Source organism: Sander lucioperca, chromosome 13 (assembly GCF_008315115.2).
Source record: "Sander lucioperca isolate FBNREF2018 chromosome 13, SLUC_FBN_1.2, whole genome shotgun sequence".
Taxonomy (NCBI): domain Eukaryota; kingdom Metazoa; phylum Chordata; class Actinopteri; order Perciformes; family Percidae; genus Sander; species Sander lucioperca.
The window spans coordinates 32,943,086-32,960,531 of record NC_050185.1 but is presented as its reverse complement, the minus strand read 5'-3'; the positions used below and the strand labels follow the sequence as shown (position 1 = coordinate 32,960,531).

At 38.9% G+C, this 17,446-nt stretch overlaps 1 protein-coding gene across 2 annotated transcripts in view; it reads left to right on the top strand.

Annotated features, from left to right (window-relative positions):
- The window catches only part of tmem132e (transmembrane protein 132E), a 380,117-nt gene extending 362,968 nt beyond the window's left edge, over positions 1 to 17,149 (top strand). Inside the window, exons 8-9 of one of the 2 annotated variants that reach the window (XM_031308031.2) lie at positions 7,554 to 7,748; positions 12,684 to 17,149. In XM_031308031.2, the coding sequence (XP_031163891.1) occupies positions 7,554 to 7,748; positions 12,684 to 13,754 (1,266 nt within the window). In that variant the 3' untranslated portion in view covers positions 13,755 to 17,149. The remainder of the gene's footprint in view (positions 1 to 7,553; positions 7,749 to 12,683) is intronic. The other variant, XM_031308032.2, reaches the window with a different exon arrangement.
- The last annotated feature ends 297 nt before the right edge of the window (positions 17,150 to 17,446 follow it).

The window sequence follows — 17,446 nt, the reverse complement described above, 5'->3', positions numbered from 1 at the left end:
CCTTGTTGCATTTCTTCAAGATGAAGGCTAGAGCTTGTAGAAGTCAAAGCGTAACCAGACTAAACTGATCTCGCACTTAAGAAGGATCAAGTTTCAATTTCTTCTTCTGAATAATTAATCATATTTTGTTGGTTGATTTCTTTGTTGTACACAGATACTGTCTGATGTTGTTAACTGATGCTGAATATTAAATGAATTATAGCAAACAGCAAAAAGGTTATACAATAACCAGGGGCAAAGCTGTTCAGGTGAACTGTTTTTATATGTTTCAATCAATCAAAAAAACTTTATTTATATAGCACCTTTCAAACATAACAAAATGCAATTCTAAGTGTCGTGCAGCGATTGAAAAACAGCAGACAAAAACAGAGCTGGATTTAGAGACTAATGCACACTAAGACAAAATATGGATAGTTAAAAATAAAAAAGTTTATAGTTTTAGTTTAGTTTAGTTTAGTTGTTTAAAACAATAAACTAATAGGGCTGAACGATTTGGGGGGGAAATCTAATTGCGATATTCGATTTGCAATTTATGTCACGGATCATTATTACATGAAAAACCACCAAAACTGCTCTATATGCTTATGCAAGGATTGGAACAGAGATATGAATTACCAGCAATAAGTGTTTTTCTTTTAATAAGCATGGAACATTGAATCTGTGATATGTAAGATTATTGCAGCATTTATTTCAAGAAATAACAGTAACTAACCTATAACTATTAAGAGGATTAAGAAATGTTAAACCAAATGTTAGACCAAACATTCAACTAAATATTTCACATTTGATAAATCGCGGTCTTCACAATTAGCTAATCGCATTCTTTCAACACTCGATTTCGATTTGAAAACAATTAATATAACATAGAAATTCTAAGACACTAAAATAAGAATGAATACTAAAACCATAAAAGTACATTACGTGAAAGTCAGAGTGAATAAGTAGGTTTTTAGCAGCGAAACATCTAAAAAAGAAGAGCTGGAGGATCTGACGGGCCTTCCTGCTTTGTAAACTAAAAGCATTTGTGAGATGTAATCTGGTGACAGGCTGTGTAGTGCCTTATAAACTAATAAAAAGAATTTTAAAATCAATACGAAAACTGGTAACAGTGTTTGATCTGTGAAGGTAATTCAATATAATAAATTAATTATACAGTATTATATAGTACTACTCTGAATTTACCTTAATTTGAACTTCCAAAATAGAAAAATATCTATTTTTACAGAATGCAAAAGGAACACTTCTGACTTTATTATGTGCAACAATAAACAATAATTTTCAGTTTTCTTATTTTACACACCAACAGAATTTCAAATAAAGCTGTGTGTATATTTCTTAAAAACTAAGAAAAATCTAGACAATGCGCCTTCGCACTGGCTGTCCCAAGTGGCAGCAAGAATAAACTGTTTGAATTTCAGAAAATATGAAGTGCTTTCAGTATGTTGGCTTCATATTGTCTGTTTGATAAGTTTTCCACCAGTTTCCCAATTAGTGGGAACGACGTACTCTTACTGCTGCTCAACTTTGTAATTTCTTTTCTAATTACATGAATTCTCGCAAAGTTCAACTTTAACTTTCAACTAGCATGACTTCCTTTTAGTCTAATAAAGTATAACTGAAGGTTTAAATTGCCTTCTGCAGACCCATGCATTAGCACCTATGGTGAAATAGGGCATTTCAGTGAAAGAAAAAAGTGTTAAAAATAGTATCTCAAGATGTATTTCGAGTGGCGTTCACTTCAAAATGATTAGTGTAAGTTTCTGTAGATGTGTGAGGTTACTTGTTTTCTGTGTTTCTGCTACAGGAAACAGCGCAATGTACCTATGAAATCTACAGCTTGCATGAATAAATCTTCCACTGACTGTTGCGCTGAACCGTAGAAGTATGATTTATTGAATGCAAGGTTTGAGAAGAGAAGCGTAGAGTGTAATAGGGAGAAGATAACATAGTGTGATGCAAGTAATATGCACTAGCATGAGTGGGTGCTCACCAATGTTTAGTGAAGAAACTCTGCTGATCAGTGTCAATCTGATGCTTGGACTCATCATTGATCTTCTGTCTGACTTAAGCATCAGTGAAATAGTACCGCGGCTTCCTGTGAATGCCATCAACATGAGGCCACGCAGAGCTACAACGGAGCGCTTAACAGAGACTGATAGAGGGGCTCCTACTGTAGTTGAAGAACATGTAAATTGTAACTACTTTCATGCTTCACTTCACCTCCCCTGCCTGCAGCACAGATGACAAATTCAACTGGGAGCTGGGCTGGAAGGAGCTACACAACTACAGCTGACCTCTCCTTGCTGGCAGACAGAAATGCAGACATGGAACACATTCATCATTCATTACTTAGTGTAGCTATGAATCAATATTCATCCCACACTGTCACATTTTTTTGCCAAAATAGCTCTGTTTACTTTCAGCCGGGAGGTGCTGGCTTTTCATATGTTAATTATCTCTCACAATCGGAGGGGGAGAAAGTGTTTTTGAAGTAAAAAGGACAGACTGAGTTTAAGAATATGCTTTTCTTTAACTGATTTTGTCTACAGAAGCCTTGAGAGTCAAGTGACAGAAACAATCTGGTGATCCATTTTAATTGTTTTCTTTGCTGTCTTTATGAATTAGGAACAGGTTGTGTCAGGATAATCCTTCCTTTCCCCACCTGTTTCACAGATGATACTTTTAAGGAATTTGTATAAGATTATCCTGGCAAACCTGTTTTTCCACCTGTTATTAAGTCAAAGACACTGGAGAGAAAACAATTTAGATCCATCTTAGAAAATGGATCACCAGAATTTTTGTTTTTCTCACTTGCCTCTCAGGGTTTTCGTATTTTTCCCTGTCCAAATTAGGAACCCTGCCACAAGATTCAAGTTGTTGAAATTGACTTAATAAATGTAACATCAAACTGTTTTTTCTTTTTAAAATGCAGTAAAGCAGCGGTCACATTGACAGGGGTAAACGTAAAATGTAAAAAAAAAAAAAAAAAAAGAAAAGCATTGGTTAGTTGGCAGAAGTGAGTGAGGGATCATGTTTCTACACTAGCAACTCCTTCCGTTTGGTCATGGTGTCTGCGTGGTGCAGGTGGTAATTTGGAAATGAAACTAAATACAACAATACAGTGAATAAAATTAAAACAAATATTACAAAAAATATTGAAACGTACATCCTGAAATTCCAATAAAGATTAAGTATTGCTGATCACTTTAGTGTTGAAACATATAGCATTTGGTAGGCAAAATATAACATAATATAATAATATAATATATCATGCGAATCATGTCCAGCCATATTTGTCCTTACAAATCACTGTGGGATTGCACATATTTTTAGCCATGCTAGCAGCATGGTAACATGGTAAACATTATACAAGAAAGAAGAGATACAATTTAAATTTCTCCACCAGAGTACAACCCAACCGCCACATCCTGTACGTTTAATTTTGAGTCATGATCTCTTGCTTTTTTATACAGTTACTACTGATGTAATCCACCTACACATGCTGGATGCAACACATCCCAGAACTTACTGTCGGGGTTTTCCACAGGCATTATGGGAAACTTAGGAAATCAGTAACTGTGGTAAAAGAAAATGAGACAATCTGAGGGAAAATGAAAAACCAAATTGCAGCACTTCATAAACAAATACACCCTGGAATACATCAAAAACATCGCAAATTGATAACAGTCTGGGAGAAAATCTTTCCTCCTGGATTTTCATTTTTAATGTGACAAAAGCTTGTTTGAAGCTTAATTTCTTTCTTTAAGTGCCATCAGTTCTCTCCCCCAAGTATTACTGTATTTTAAAAACAGAAGACTGCATCGGTGCCAATAGAACAGATGATAAACTGACCATAGCTGGATAATTATTTTAAACCATAGTACTTGTGATACAAGGACTCTCACCGACTAATCTTTCTGTGCTATAGACTGAATGTCTGCAACTTATATTTGTCCTGATTATTAATAGCTTTACCCAATATTTGAATACCCAAACTTTCAGTATCATCAGTCATATCCTACAATTGAACTATTTTCAGCTTCAAACAATACAAACTCATTTGTAACTAAATACCAGTCCAGATCAGCTGCTTCTAACAGAAAAGATATGTTCTTGCCCAGTATGTGCGCAGTAACGAATTATACAGTAGTAATAGTTGCAGATATGTTCATTTTTAACATCACTGTTTCCAATACAGGACTATGGCTCAGTCAATAAGACTGATACATAAGTTACAACAGTAACTTACAACAGTGGAGTGTAAAGGAACTTTACAGCAATCTCATAAAAAGATGTGCACCTGCTGAAGGAATGCATCATGAATCATTCTGTTCACTTCTAATGTTTTTTTCCCTTCACATTCAAGCCTCTTTTTGTATTTTGGCAACTGTGGGTGGCAACTGCTATGAGCCAATATATCTATAAATATCATTGGGTTCCGCTTTTGTCCCATAATGTGAGCATGGCTGCTTATCGATTAAAACTAGAATATTTATTTTTTATTTAAATGTAATTATTAATATATGTTTCTATTATGTATGATATGCTTGACATGTTAACAATTCAGGTACATTTAGGGTAAAGAATCTATAGAAAACTATTATGTGCATGAAACAGGTGTATGTGATGTTTGAGGGTCTATGTGTGTGTCAACTCAGGCAACAAAATAGCAGTGACTGGAGGAGGTTCAAGCATTGATACCAAACTTGCACTGCAGCACCCAATCTGTAGTGACCAAATGAGTTTTCTTAAATATATCTGAAATTGGATACATGACAGCTCAGGAATAAATATAATATGTTTCTATGCAGGATCATATCCCAAACAAGATTAGTTTCTGATTACATGTTTTGATTTAGACAATCAATGTGTACAATGTGGTGTATTTTTGAATCATGTTTTGACATTTGTACATAGTCGCCAATATTGATTTTAATAGTACTAGATTTTCTTTTTAGTCACTTTAATTGGCCTGTGAAAATATCAGCCACAGTGGAATGGAACGTGAAATAGCAGAAAATCAATTGTAAGCAAACTGTTTTTACTTGCGAAGTCGTATTCAGTCGGACCTCAGTAGGATTTGTGTTTAGATGTGTTTTTACACAGACTTATTTTTGCTCTGGACACGTCTTTCAACTCTCTGTGACTATTCATGAAATGACATCTGATCTTCACCTCTATTAACTCCTCTCAACCTGAATCTATCCCTAGAAACAAGAAGTTGTAGCAGAAAAAGCTCCCGCAGTACTGTAAGAGTTATCCATTGTGCAACTGATTTGTCCTTATGAAAACTATAAAAGTTTATTTATGCATCCATTTACTATCATGCCTTAGGCTTTTGTATGCACACTGTGTTTGTGTTTGTGTGTGTGTGTGTGTGTGTGTGTGTGTGTGTGTGTGTGTGTGTGTGTGTGTGTGTGCGTGTGCGTGTGCGCACGTGCCTGCCTGCGTGCATGTGTGCGTGCGTGCGTGTATATGTGTGGTGCCCAGTTAACCATAACACTCCTTTCTGGCACATTAATCCATTACATCCGAACAATATGCATATAAAAGTGGAACCTGACTGCAGAATTTTGTTGCTGCATGAAAGTTTTTTTTCCTGCTTATTTTTAGCCCTGAAGCATTTACCAGTGTGGAGGATTACTTTCTATTCCTTTATAAAATTTTCAGCAATTCTTTAGTAACTTTATAACACTTTGCTGTGATATAAATGCAGCGCATAAACAGCGCTACACACAATGCGTTGTGTAGATATACAGTATATAAAGAAAAATATCAAGGGCAGGGAAGTGGAGGGGCTGTAGTGGAGACGCATTCACACACGCTACAGAGAAGCTTTCAACCAGCCGACACCACTCCTTAATTGTTTCCAACCATTAACCTCTGGAGGCTAAGAGGACATTAGCAAGGAGAATTATACCATTCTTGTAGCTATGCAACACAGGTTGACAACAGTCATTGAGCCATCTAATTAGTCCGAGCAATCATGTTGTAACATACCATAACACTGAGAATAAAGAATGAAGGTTTCAGTGAAGGTGAGGATCTAATTCTGAAGTGAAGAATATAGATTTTGATAGAGCTCCCAGAAAGATGCGGTCAGAAGCTCCAAAAAACAAAGCTAGTAAGTGAATCTCAAATGAGGAATATTTTATTACAGATACAGTGTGTCAAGAATTATAGGCAAATAGTTTGGAGGAGACAACTATCACTGATAAGGACGGTGAGATGCTGTTGAAAGCTCCGGAAAAAAATTAGAAAAGACTAGAATAACAGAGCAGAATATTTGCTTAACAACAACTAAAGCCTTAAAACAAATAGCACTGAATTGTATTAAGATCTCTGACATGCAATAGACAAATAGTATATGCTCCACAGAGAAGTGTTGCCAGTCAATTGTATTTAATTTCTTCTGTTGTCATGTAGACTTCGCTTACTAAAGAACGGAGAGCAAGAGTACAAGCTACAGGAGCTGTGATAAAAAGAGATTGGCAGTCAGCTGCACTGTTTCCGCAGATGATTTGGCTCAAGCCTTTACGTGACAAATTACATTGCATCAGAAGACACTACAAATTATTGCACCAGATTATGTGGCATTAAGATCTGAACAAAGGGGGGGGGTGGGGGGGGTGGAACCATTGGACGACAAATGATCTAGAAGTCACGCAGGGAGAGATGCAGTCATAGCAACTGGGTTTCTGTCACAGCAAGGCACCACATACAGTATAAAGAGAGAGAGAGATCAAAGGCTTCAAGTAAAGAACCATGTCATTTTATTTAATTCTTCTTCTTCCAGATTTTCAATCAGTTTCACATGAAATGTAAGGTTTCTATAATTCTTCTGCTTCTATAATGTTTGGAAGCAGAACTTGCGTATAGGTGATGTGGTTGGCTTGCTGTTTCAAGGTTTCAGTTAACGATGATTGGGGAAGCTTGTCAGAGCAGCAAACCCTTCACTGCTCTAGCATAGCATGCTTCATTTGACACCAGCTAGAGTTGGAAAATGGTTGAGATGAAGGGGGAAAAGATTTCCCCGTCTGACTCTGAGGACAAGGCCACTGCTTCGCTGAATGGCTCTTTACTTTGTTTAAGTCCCTCGTGACCTCTGCTTGCAACTGTGAAGTGAGATGATGATCTTTTTAAAGTGCTCAAAGTACCGGGTGCAGAGGCCTTTCAAAAGACTGGGATTACCAGAAGAAGCGAGACTGGCTTCAAATCGTTTTGTTATTTCATGTTGCGACACTTAGATGGACACAAGTGTTTCAGCTAACTGTCACTTTGAAAGTGTTTGGTGGCTGCTTCAGATTGTACTGGTTGTCTGGTTGCTGATGGATTCCATCTCGACTGGGTTTTTTGTTTGGGTTTTCACTATGACAGACAGAGAGGCATTGACTTATGGATCCAAGATGCACTGGAACAAACAACAGCACAAAGCACTTTAATCCAAAATTGGCTTGTCATGAGCTTTATGAGCTTCAGGAAAACAATAAAGCTGTTAAATGATGTCCCTCCGTCATGTGGAGAAACAATAAAAGAGCATCTTTTCTCCACAGGTGGAGTCTCCGCTGGCAGTGGATGCAGCATTAGGAGAGTCTGCGTTCTCTGTCACAGATGACAAGGTTTCCATCACAGAGATGCGTGTTCACGGCATCTCAGGCCTGACCCTATCGCTGCAGCCCAGCCCCGGCAACAGCCACACCATGGTGGCCAAGGCAACCGGCATCCAGACGCTCACTGCTCCCAAGCAGGTAACTTATCACACAGTGCAGAGAAATTACCAGTTATTCACCCAGTCAATGTTTCACTTATGTTCAGAAGCTGCTTCATTAATTAATGGTGTAAAGATTAACTGAAGTGTATCAGATACAGATACGGCTATATTTGTACACAGCCATACATCATCTAAATGAAATCTTTGTCAAATACGGAACTCTTTCTCTGTGCCCCTGTGCCGCTTGTGTGTGTGGGCAGATACTGAACCCCAAATTGAATTGCACAGCTGTGTGTGTGTGTGTGAATTTTTTTTTTCTTTTCAAATAAAACAAAACCAAAAATTACAGTGTATTTTAGAACACAACAGTATCATAAAAATATGCAGGTGGCACCACAACCCTTGCTACATATTTATGAATGCTGTGTGTGCGCTGATGGGAAAGTACCAGCAGTCTACCTGAGGTAAGTAACAAGCGCTAGTGCTACTTTCAAAGCTCAAATTTAGATGGATGATACTGCCACTGGAACTTAGTCTGCCCTATTTCACTGCAAAATCTATCCATAGTGGAGACTAGCTAAAATGTTACCTAGTGTGTCATTGCATGTTCACGCAGCGCTGTGGCTCAGGAGGTAGAGCGGTTGCCACTAATCAGAAGGTTCATGGTTCAATCCCTGGTCCTATGTCACAGTGTGGGCAGATACTGAAACTGAACCCCAAATTGAATTGCACAGCCATCTGTGTGTGTGTGTGTGTGTGTGTGTGTGTGTGTGTGTGTGTGTGTGTGTGTGTGTGTGTGTGTGTGTGTGTGTGAGAGAATGCTGGCTTGTGTTGTAAAGTGCTTTGAGTGGTCGCTAAGACCAGAAAAGTGCTATATAAATCCAGTCCATATACTATTTTTGTTCTGGCAGTATGTATACATAATGTTCTGGACCTATTCTGATTTTGTATGTAGATACGGGTTGAAACTTATGAGAGGGATACATACACACCCCTACTTAAAGGTGCTGTAGGTAGGATTGTGAAGATCCAGGACTTAGCCAAAGAATTTGAATATCGACCAACTTTTCAGTCCCTCCCCCCACCTTGCCATGATTGGTGCATCTAAACAGGGAGCGGTGGATTTTTGCAAATCTCACTACAGGCTGTAGGTGGAGCCAGAGGAGCCAGATTTTTTTTTTTAATTACCTGCTCCATATAGTTCTACTCAAACATAGGGTCAGTTTCAGCAAATATGACAGAAAGTTAGTTTTATAAGTCTTACCTACTGCATCTTTAAAGTTTGAATGTAATACCATTGACCTCTAAATACTGTACATTTAAATATGCAAATGAACCAATTACTAAATGCAGTAGTGTGTACATATAGTATTGTAGCTTATTTTGCCTTACTTACACTAAGTAAGTGTGATTCCTTATTTCTGCCTCCAGAGTGGTAAAATAAAGTTTATTTGCAAATCCCCTCAGTGGCTCTATATCAACAAGCAGGCACTAGCTTCACTTCTAAGTCATAAAATTATTTCCGAGCTAAATCTTTTAAGCTCCAGACAGCATTGTTAGCAAGGAGACCAGATAAAGGCAGCTGCAGTGAACTAATAAGTGTCCTTGGTGCTGTTTTATTAATTTTAATGACAAAATACTACATAACAATAGCCTACACTAATACGTCCAAATGCATTTCCCAAAATTGATTTTATTGCTCAAGTGAGAAGCAAGAAGACGTCTGGGTGTGAACAAAAGTAGAGACTGTGCTTTTTCTTTGCCACTGTCTCTGAGAAGTAAGGATCTCTGCAATTCTCTGCAAGGAATTAATTGGCAGCCTTGCTTCACCTAGGGAGAAGTGTGTGTGTGTGTGTGTGTGTGTGTGTGTGTGTGTGTGTGTGTGTGTGTGTGTGTGTGTGTGTGTGTGTGTGTGTGTGTGTGTGTGTGTGTGTGTGTGTGTGTGTCTGTGTGTCCTTTTTCCTGCTTTGCCCTTTCATTGGCCTGCAAGTTGCTAAAAATGCAACGACAACCACATCAGGCATCAATGAGAGAGGAGAGAGAAGCAAGCATTAAATTCCAATTTTTCTTGCTTTCCGCTTCTTGGCCACCTTGAAATTTAATTATTGTAATGTATTGTCCTAAGTGCTCTCCAAGGCCAGGCCATAAAAGGCAGCCAATTCCTCTGCCGGCAAAGCTCTCAGAGGAGTGCTGGAGCTATTTCAAGCCATTTCATTCTGATTCACAGGAAAACTTTCTGAATGTCCTCTATTACTCTAGAAATGAATGAAACACATAAACTATGGATGGGGGCAGTTGAACAATCAAGGTCTCTTTGCATTAGTCTCTTTTCCACTTGACAAAGTTCGAGCCTTTCAGAGATAAAAGGTTTCAGTACTTGACGGTTCAACATGGACCATTTTTGTTGCTATGATTTTTTTCACTGTTACTGCTTAAATGAGCTACTTAATATAGTATCTATGAATCTGGATAGTAATATTATGTCGCAAATTGATGCAAATGTCTCAGGATAATATTTTCAGGGTGTGTTTCTGCATATGCATATTTTATAATCCAAGCTGTTTCTGTTCAGTTTACATCCACATATATTCCCTGATGTCATAAAGTACAAATCATAGCAAATGGTGAAATCAAAGATAGGAAACTTAATCCTAATACAGATTACATTCATTGCGGAAATTGTGGGCCCATGGTTTGGTAAGCTAGATGCATAAAGTAATATCGACATGGCTTTACTATCGACAGCTCTTTTCTCTTTTTAGTAAAACTTTGCCCCAGACTTAACGAAGTCATCTCCTCTACTACATACATACATTTTCACGGATCGGCATAAAAAAAGCATGTGCCAATTGTTTTGTCAGTGTCGAAACACCCACTCATTGCCTTTTTCCCATATATCAGCTTATTCGTAGCAAAGTCAGCTCATAAAACAGATATGCAGAATGCAATGTATTATTTAAATCATCCATATCAAAGGATGCTTTCATGCTGTGATGATATTTGGCTCTCAGTGGGATATCGTCGCAACATAGTAGCCTGCTCCCAAACTGGACCAGAGGGATTTTTTGCCCTGAAAAGCCTGGGTGTGTATCTGCCCTTTCCAACACAAAAAAGGAGCCTAAAACTGTCTGACTCTGTTTTATGTCGGCTCACCTAATGGTTGGTTGCTGATGTTTAAGCAAGCTGTGAACAAAGGGGAGTGTCAAAAGCAGCTTTGATTACATGGATACCAGTGTTGCGATTTACTCTGCCGCAGGTGAATGTAGCCAGGTAACCACTGTGCAGGAATTTATTTTATCCGGTTTTTCCATATGGGAGCATAGACAGTGAAGAGTGATAGAAAATGCAAAATGAGAAGGTCACACACAACAAAGACAAAGAGACTGGACTGGAGACTGGACTGCTGTGTGCCTTATCTGTCTGTGCTGCAGAGCAGAGCTGTGTTGTAGCCTTCAGGACAACGCAGTCACTCCTGCCATCCCCTTCCTCCTCCATGCTTGAAAGTGGTTTGCTAGTGTGCACTTCAGAGGCAGGCCGCCTGTGTGCTTGTCAAGGCTTGTACCGAGCGCAGGGCAGTGCGGATGTTCACAAACGCTCTGGAGAGTTAGGGATTGGAGCAAGTCCAGAACTTCAAAGACTCAGTTGGGAACAAATATTCAAATCACGTTGAAAGAATGGGATCTCAACCATTCTTTGGAGAGATATAAACACAAGGCAGAGTCACAGCTTGTTGACTCTTTTTTTAACTTTGATATGAACACAGCATGTTGTTTACTTGCAGAAATTATCAAGCAACTATATGTAACTTTTCTGAATGGGGGACGAATTGTATTGTTATTACCTTTCCTTCACTCTATTCATCAGTTTCCTGCCCAACATTTGTTTTTCATCTTACACTATTAAAAGCCCTTAAGGTCTCATGGTAAACCTGTGCTGTACCATTACTGGTAGACCTCTGAAACTCGGTCCAGTTGAACTTGTTTTTCCTTAGTGCGCATCATTTTCTCCATCAGTTTTTTTGAGCAGACACAATTTAGCAAACACATTAATTGGATTTTCTGTTTCAATCAAAATTACGGGCGCAATTTAGGCTTGGCAAAATCATTAACCATCATAATTTTAACTGTATGAATAAAGTATCAGCCCACAAAGTTGGTCAAAAAGGTAAATTTTTCATTGCCTTCCCCTTTAAAGAAAATTTTATGAACAGTTTAGTTTATTTCGGTTGTACTGTACATTATACAAAGTAGAACATAACAATTTGTGTGACTATGCAGCTGACAAAAAAATGAACATACATGTTTACACCAATCCATTTCACACAATATAATTCAATCAATTTATTTGTAACGTAAAATCATACAAAATACAATTCCAGTTAAATGTAATCCTGTCAGTTCTTGCAATTTATGCATTAAAATAGTAATAATAATAAATATATATATATGTGTATGTGTGTAGTTAGGCAGTGTCCTAATTTTAGGTCCCGGTGGCCTATGGGTAGAAGCTCCTCCTGAGCCTGTCAGTGCTGGCCTGGTGTATCAGGTACCTTCTTCGTGACCATAACACATAGAAAAGGCTGTTACCCTGGTGATTTGGATCTTTAATGATTCTCCTAGCATTTTTTCTTGCAGCGCCTTTAAATATCCTTCAGGCAGGGTAGAGCACCGCCTATCCTATGTTTAGCTGAACAAACCACTCTGTGCAGGGCCTTGCGGTCCTGTTCGGTGCTGTTTGCGTAACAGGCAGTGATGTTCAACCTCAGTCTTGTCACTCTTGATGATGCAGGAGTAGAAATTCCTCAATATTTTAGGGGATACCTGGAATTTCACACAATCAATAACCAAAAAAAAGGAATAGGTTGAAGCCCAATACTTATTTTGCCTATCCTTTACAATCCATAAAATAACCCAGAATATCAGCAATATAAAAGATCTAATCTAAACTCTATTTTTCTCTTTTTGTCTGACAGGAGGCCAGTTTGTCTGTCTGGATGCTTTTCAGTGACAACACAGCCGCCACTCTGACTTACTTTGATCCCAAAGACTACAACATCAATGCCTCCACACTGGATGACAGAGTGGTGTCGGTATCCCAGGAGCCACAGCAACGTTGGCCTGTGGTGGTGGCAGAAGGGGAGGGATCTGGCGAGTTGGTGCGTTTAGAAATGACCATCTGTGAGGCCTGCCAGAAGACCAAACGCAAAAGCGTCATCGCATCTGCTGCAGTTTATGTCAAGGTCCGCTTTGGCCCTGAGGAAGATTCTGAGGAAGAGGCAACAACCGAGGGCGAGATAGAGCTGGCGCCCGTCACCAGGCGTCCAATCATTGATCCAAACATCAGTGGAAGAATTTATGAGACATCTAATGAGCAGCCTGCCAGTGTTCCCATTGATTACACCAATTTCCCCACCATTAGCAACCAGGAGCGACCAACTGAGAGTGATGAAGAGGAGGAAGACGACTTTGTGCATTCACCTCGTAACATGACCGACCTTGAGATTGGCATGTATGCTCTACTTGGAGTCTTCTGTCTGGCCATCTTAGTCTTTCTCATCAACTGCATTGTCTTCGTGCTTAAATACCGTCATAAGCGGATCCCGCCCGAGGGGCAGGCCAACATGGACCATTCCCACCACTGGGTGTTCCTAGGAAATGGCCAGCCACTGAGGGCCCAGTGTGAGCTGTCACCACAGCAGGTAGAAAATCCCAGTAACCCTTTGGAGGGCGTACAGACTTGCTGCCACGGGGACCACCACAGCAGTGGCAGTTCCCAGACTAGCGTTCAAAGCCAGGTACATGGGCGGGGTGACGGCAGCTCTGGGGGCTCTACAAAGGAGAATGGCGAGGAGGCCAGTTCACCCACCTCCAAGCGCAAAAGAGTCAAGTTTACCACCTTTACCACCCTTCCAACAGAGGAGCTGCCCTATAACGCCATCCCCATAGCAGATGAAGAGGACATTCAGTGGGTTTGCCAGGATATGGGCTTTCAAGACCCAGAGGAACTGCATGATTACATGCGCAGAATAAAAGAAATAGCCTGAGATAAGAAGTGCAGCTTGAAGCAAAACTCTCAGCTTTCTAAAGAAACGTTCCTTTCTATTTTTCTCTTTTTCACCTAAGTGAAAGATCATTTTTCACAGACTAAAAGGCCAACTGTTGTTTTGGTTAGGGTGTGTTCCATTTAGTTTGCACAGTGCTGTAATCTCATACACGCTCACACAGAAGAGAATGCAAGGAAGCCAAAGACTTAACCAGAGGATCTCAATCACTCGAGAAATCTGTAAATCTTGGCTAGGAAACATGTTTCACTGGAAAGCTGAGCCATGGCCAGATGTGAGAGCTGCTCCACTCTTATTTTCAGGATTTGATTCTATAGAAAGCCTGATGTGGACAGGAATGTAGAAGAGGTTTGGTATTGGCTGTGTTTTTGGTGGCTCAGTGGGACTCTGCAGTACTGTACCTACTCCAAACAAAGATGCCTTTGATGAACAAATAACTGTCAAAGACACTCATGAAGGCTATGTTAAAAATCATTTTGTTTTTGCCAAAGTAGGAAAAGCATTCTTTTAATGGCGAACCTTTCTCCATTGTTGTTCTTGGTGCAGCACTCTCATGATTTGTACTCATGTTCATTCCTTACATTTTTCTACATTTCATAGGTAGTCAAAAGCAGTGCCCTACTACTAGTCCTCCCGGTCCTAAACAAATCTAATGCCTTATAAAAATGGTGACAGTTCACTTCAGCGCAGACTCCCTGTTTTCTCCATATGGCTAGAGACAGTGTGGTGAGATGTAACATACTACAACTGATCTCAAGCATGAGGTCAAATTAGAAAAGAGCGTGTGTATTGTGAGGATCTCTACCGTTCTTTGCATGGAAAGGGATCTTGAGGCACAATCAGCAAAATTTTCCAAATTTGTAAATGTTTTTATTGTAATTATATAATTATTCATACACATTACTAAAGTAAATATGTTATCATGCATTACACGTCTGCCATGTGAGGCCTACATACATGCAGACATTCCTCTCTAGTGTATATACCGTATCAAGCCAGAGTCTCCCCCGCGGCACGAACGTTCAACAAGTTTGTCACTCGGAGCTAGAAGAGTCTTGAAACTTGTATAGTCTTGTGGCGATTAGAATGTTCCCTTCGGAAATGTCATGACAGAGCTGTAGCTTTTTAACAAATCACACAATTTATCACATTTGACTGTTGGGGACATGGGGACTTGCTATGCATCTATTGTAATAGATCTAATCTTTTGATGATTTATTTCTCTTCGTCAAGTTCGGCTGCCCTCTAGCCTTTGGGAAAGTAAAAAAAAAAATGTAATGTACTTGTTGGAAACATTCTCACTGAACACAAGATCCTCTAAACTCTCCAGGAAATGTCATTCACCCAGAAAAAAAAGATTACTGAATAAATATAGATTTTACTCCATCATTTAAATCATGGCCATCTCATGTTGTCATGCTGTTTGTAAAACACACTCTACTATGTATGTAGTCCCTATTTTGTTCAATCTATTCCAGTGAACTCACATTTGGAAGGAACAAATGTGCTTTGTCTGAACTATATGGACGAGGCAAGAGACTAGCAGCAGAGAAATCAGTTTGTGTTGCTACTGGCAGAAGAGCTGTGTGGATGCCATGGGTGTGGTCGTGACAAAGTATCTCAGGATGCTGATTGGCTTCATTGACAAATCAAAGTGATTGAAAACAGCACAGCCGGTGGATGTTATTTGCAGGTTTTGTTGTTCAGCAAGTGTTAATTGCTGTGTTGAGCGTTTAAAGGTTTGATGACATAGGTTTTAAACTACACTAAAGCAGAAAGGGGAAAGATCTGGCAGGTTTTAAAAGAGCGTAAAATATCGCGAGTGAGATTTCAACCAAAAGGCAGCGAGACACATAGTAACTGAGAGCATGATAACAGCAGAGCTAATAGTATTTTTAATTGCAGTTGCCCCGTTAGCGTAGCGTGTGCTTTTAGTAGTGGGTGATTGGAAATTACTTTTGAAGGTTGATGATATTCATGCTCTGATCTCACATACAACAAGTTATTTTCAGGACTAATGAAGCAACCGTATAATAAAATGTAGTTTCCTTGTCACTTTCCTTTAATTCTGTACTGCAGCTAAGGGCTTGGATTTTTCTTTTATGTTAACTGACTGAGAAACATGCTCCCTCTGTGTTGATAATAAACCTAAGCTCCATATGTCACTCAAAGCTGTCACTCAAAATGTACAACATTTTATTGCCATCCTACCTGCTCTTCAGCCCCCACAACCCTATTAAAGACCCAATCCAGAATTGTTCTCCTTGAGGCAGCGCTGTTATACAACAAAACAGCTTTATATGGGACAAAAAACATTAAATTAAAACATATTTTATATTTACTTTAAAGATTTGTTTCCTGAGCTCCTTGTCTATTAACTGGCCATATGTGACAGCTAAACACAAGTGTTAAATGTGACCTGAAGATGGAACTGGTTTGCTTACAGCAACATTGTAAATACTGGAGCAAAAATGGCTTTAATTTTGAAATTCTGAAAGTTGAAATGAGATTATGTTCCATCAGTAAACCATACCTTCATTCAATATTCTACATGTATATAGACCCACATTTGATCCTGGATTGGGACTTTAAGGATTTGGTTTACTGCATGCCCTCTCTATGTTCCATGTGGTTGAAATGAATAATGACTTGATTCTTGTGTATAATAGTATTCAATCTGTGTTAACATCTAAAGAGAAGATATTATTTTTGACAGCCCAAGCCCGTCAGCCACAGCATCAACATGATTTGCCATGAAATTTAGAGAAGCAGCAGCCAGCTGGAAGTGTTTCTGTTTTAACCTGAAATGATGGTTTCTCAGGATGAATGTAGGATTATAATCTAAACCTGGCTGTTTAGTGTTAATGTGGTCCATCTGGTGACACTACTATAACAGATTAAGTATCTAATAGCAGCTTTATACAGTTTCCATCGGGTTTTTCAGTATTTTCCGTTGATTTATTCACATAGTATGTAAATATGTTGCCCATTACATGATACGTGTCAAAAACATTTTTATTTTTCATAGAATGTTAACATTCTACTTCCCCTTCCTCTGTGCATTTTAAAATGTTCTTTTTTGTAATGCTGCTTTGGTGACGGTGCACATATTGCTAATTTTGTATTGTCTTCAAGCTGCTAATAGAAACTTATCTTTTTACAACATGTAATTGAACATCTTGAATTGTACCTTTCTGCTGACCCCATGGAAAACTGTGCACGATGTACACGGCTCAGTCGGCTGTGCCAAGTAACCACAACACTGATAATATGTTAATGTACAGAGCACTGTTCAATTTCCTGTATTCTCTTGAAAATAAACCCTTGTATTTTCCCGTTATATGTAAAGTACTAAAGAAAATGCAATACACAAATGACATTGTGTCATTTTTACTTCACCTACCAGTGTTGAAGACTACACAAGAGTTTTTGTCTAATGTATGTCAGCAAGGATTTTTTTTTTAGCAATTCAGCCTCAGTAGCTTCAATGTGGACACTGACTTTGAAGGAGTTTGGCTCATTGGAGGAGGTTAATTACACAAGAGTATGTCTTTTTTTTTAAATTCTAACTATTCATCTAACACCTTGAGTCCTATAATGTTTGAAGCACATGGATCACTGCTGTTCACCCCTCGCTGTGCCGAGTCTGATCACCCTCTCATCGTATTCACTGG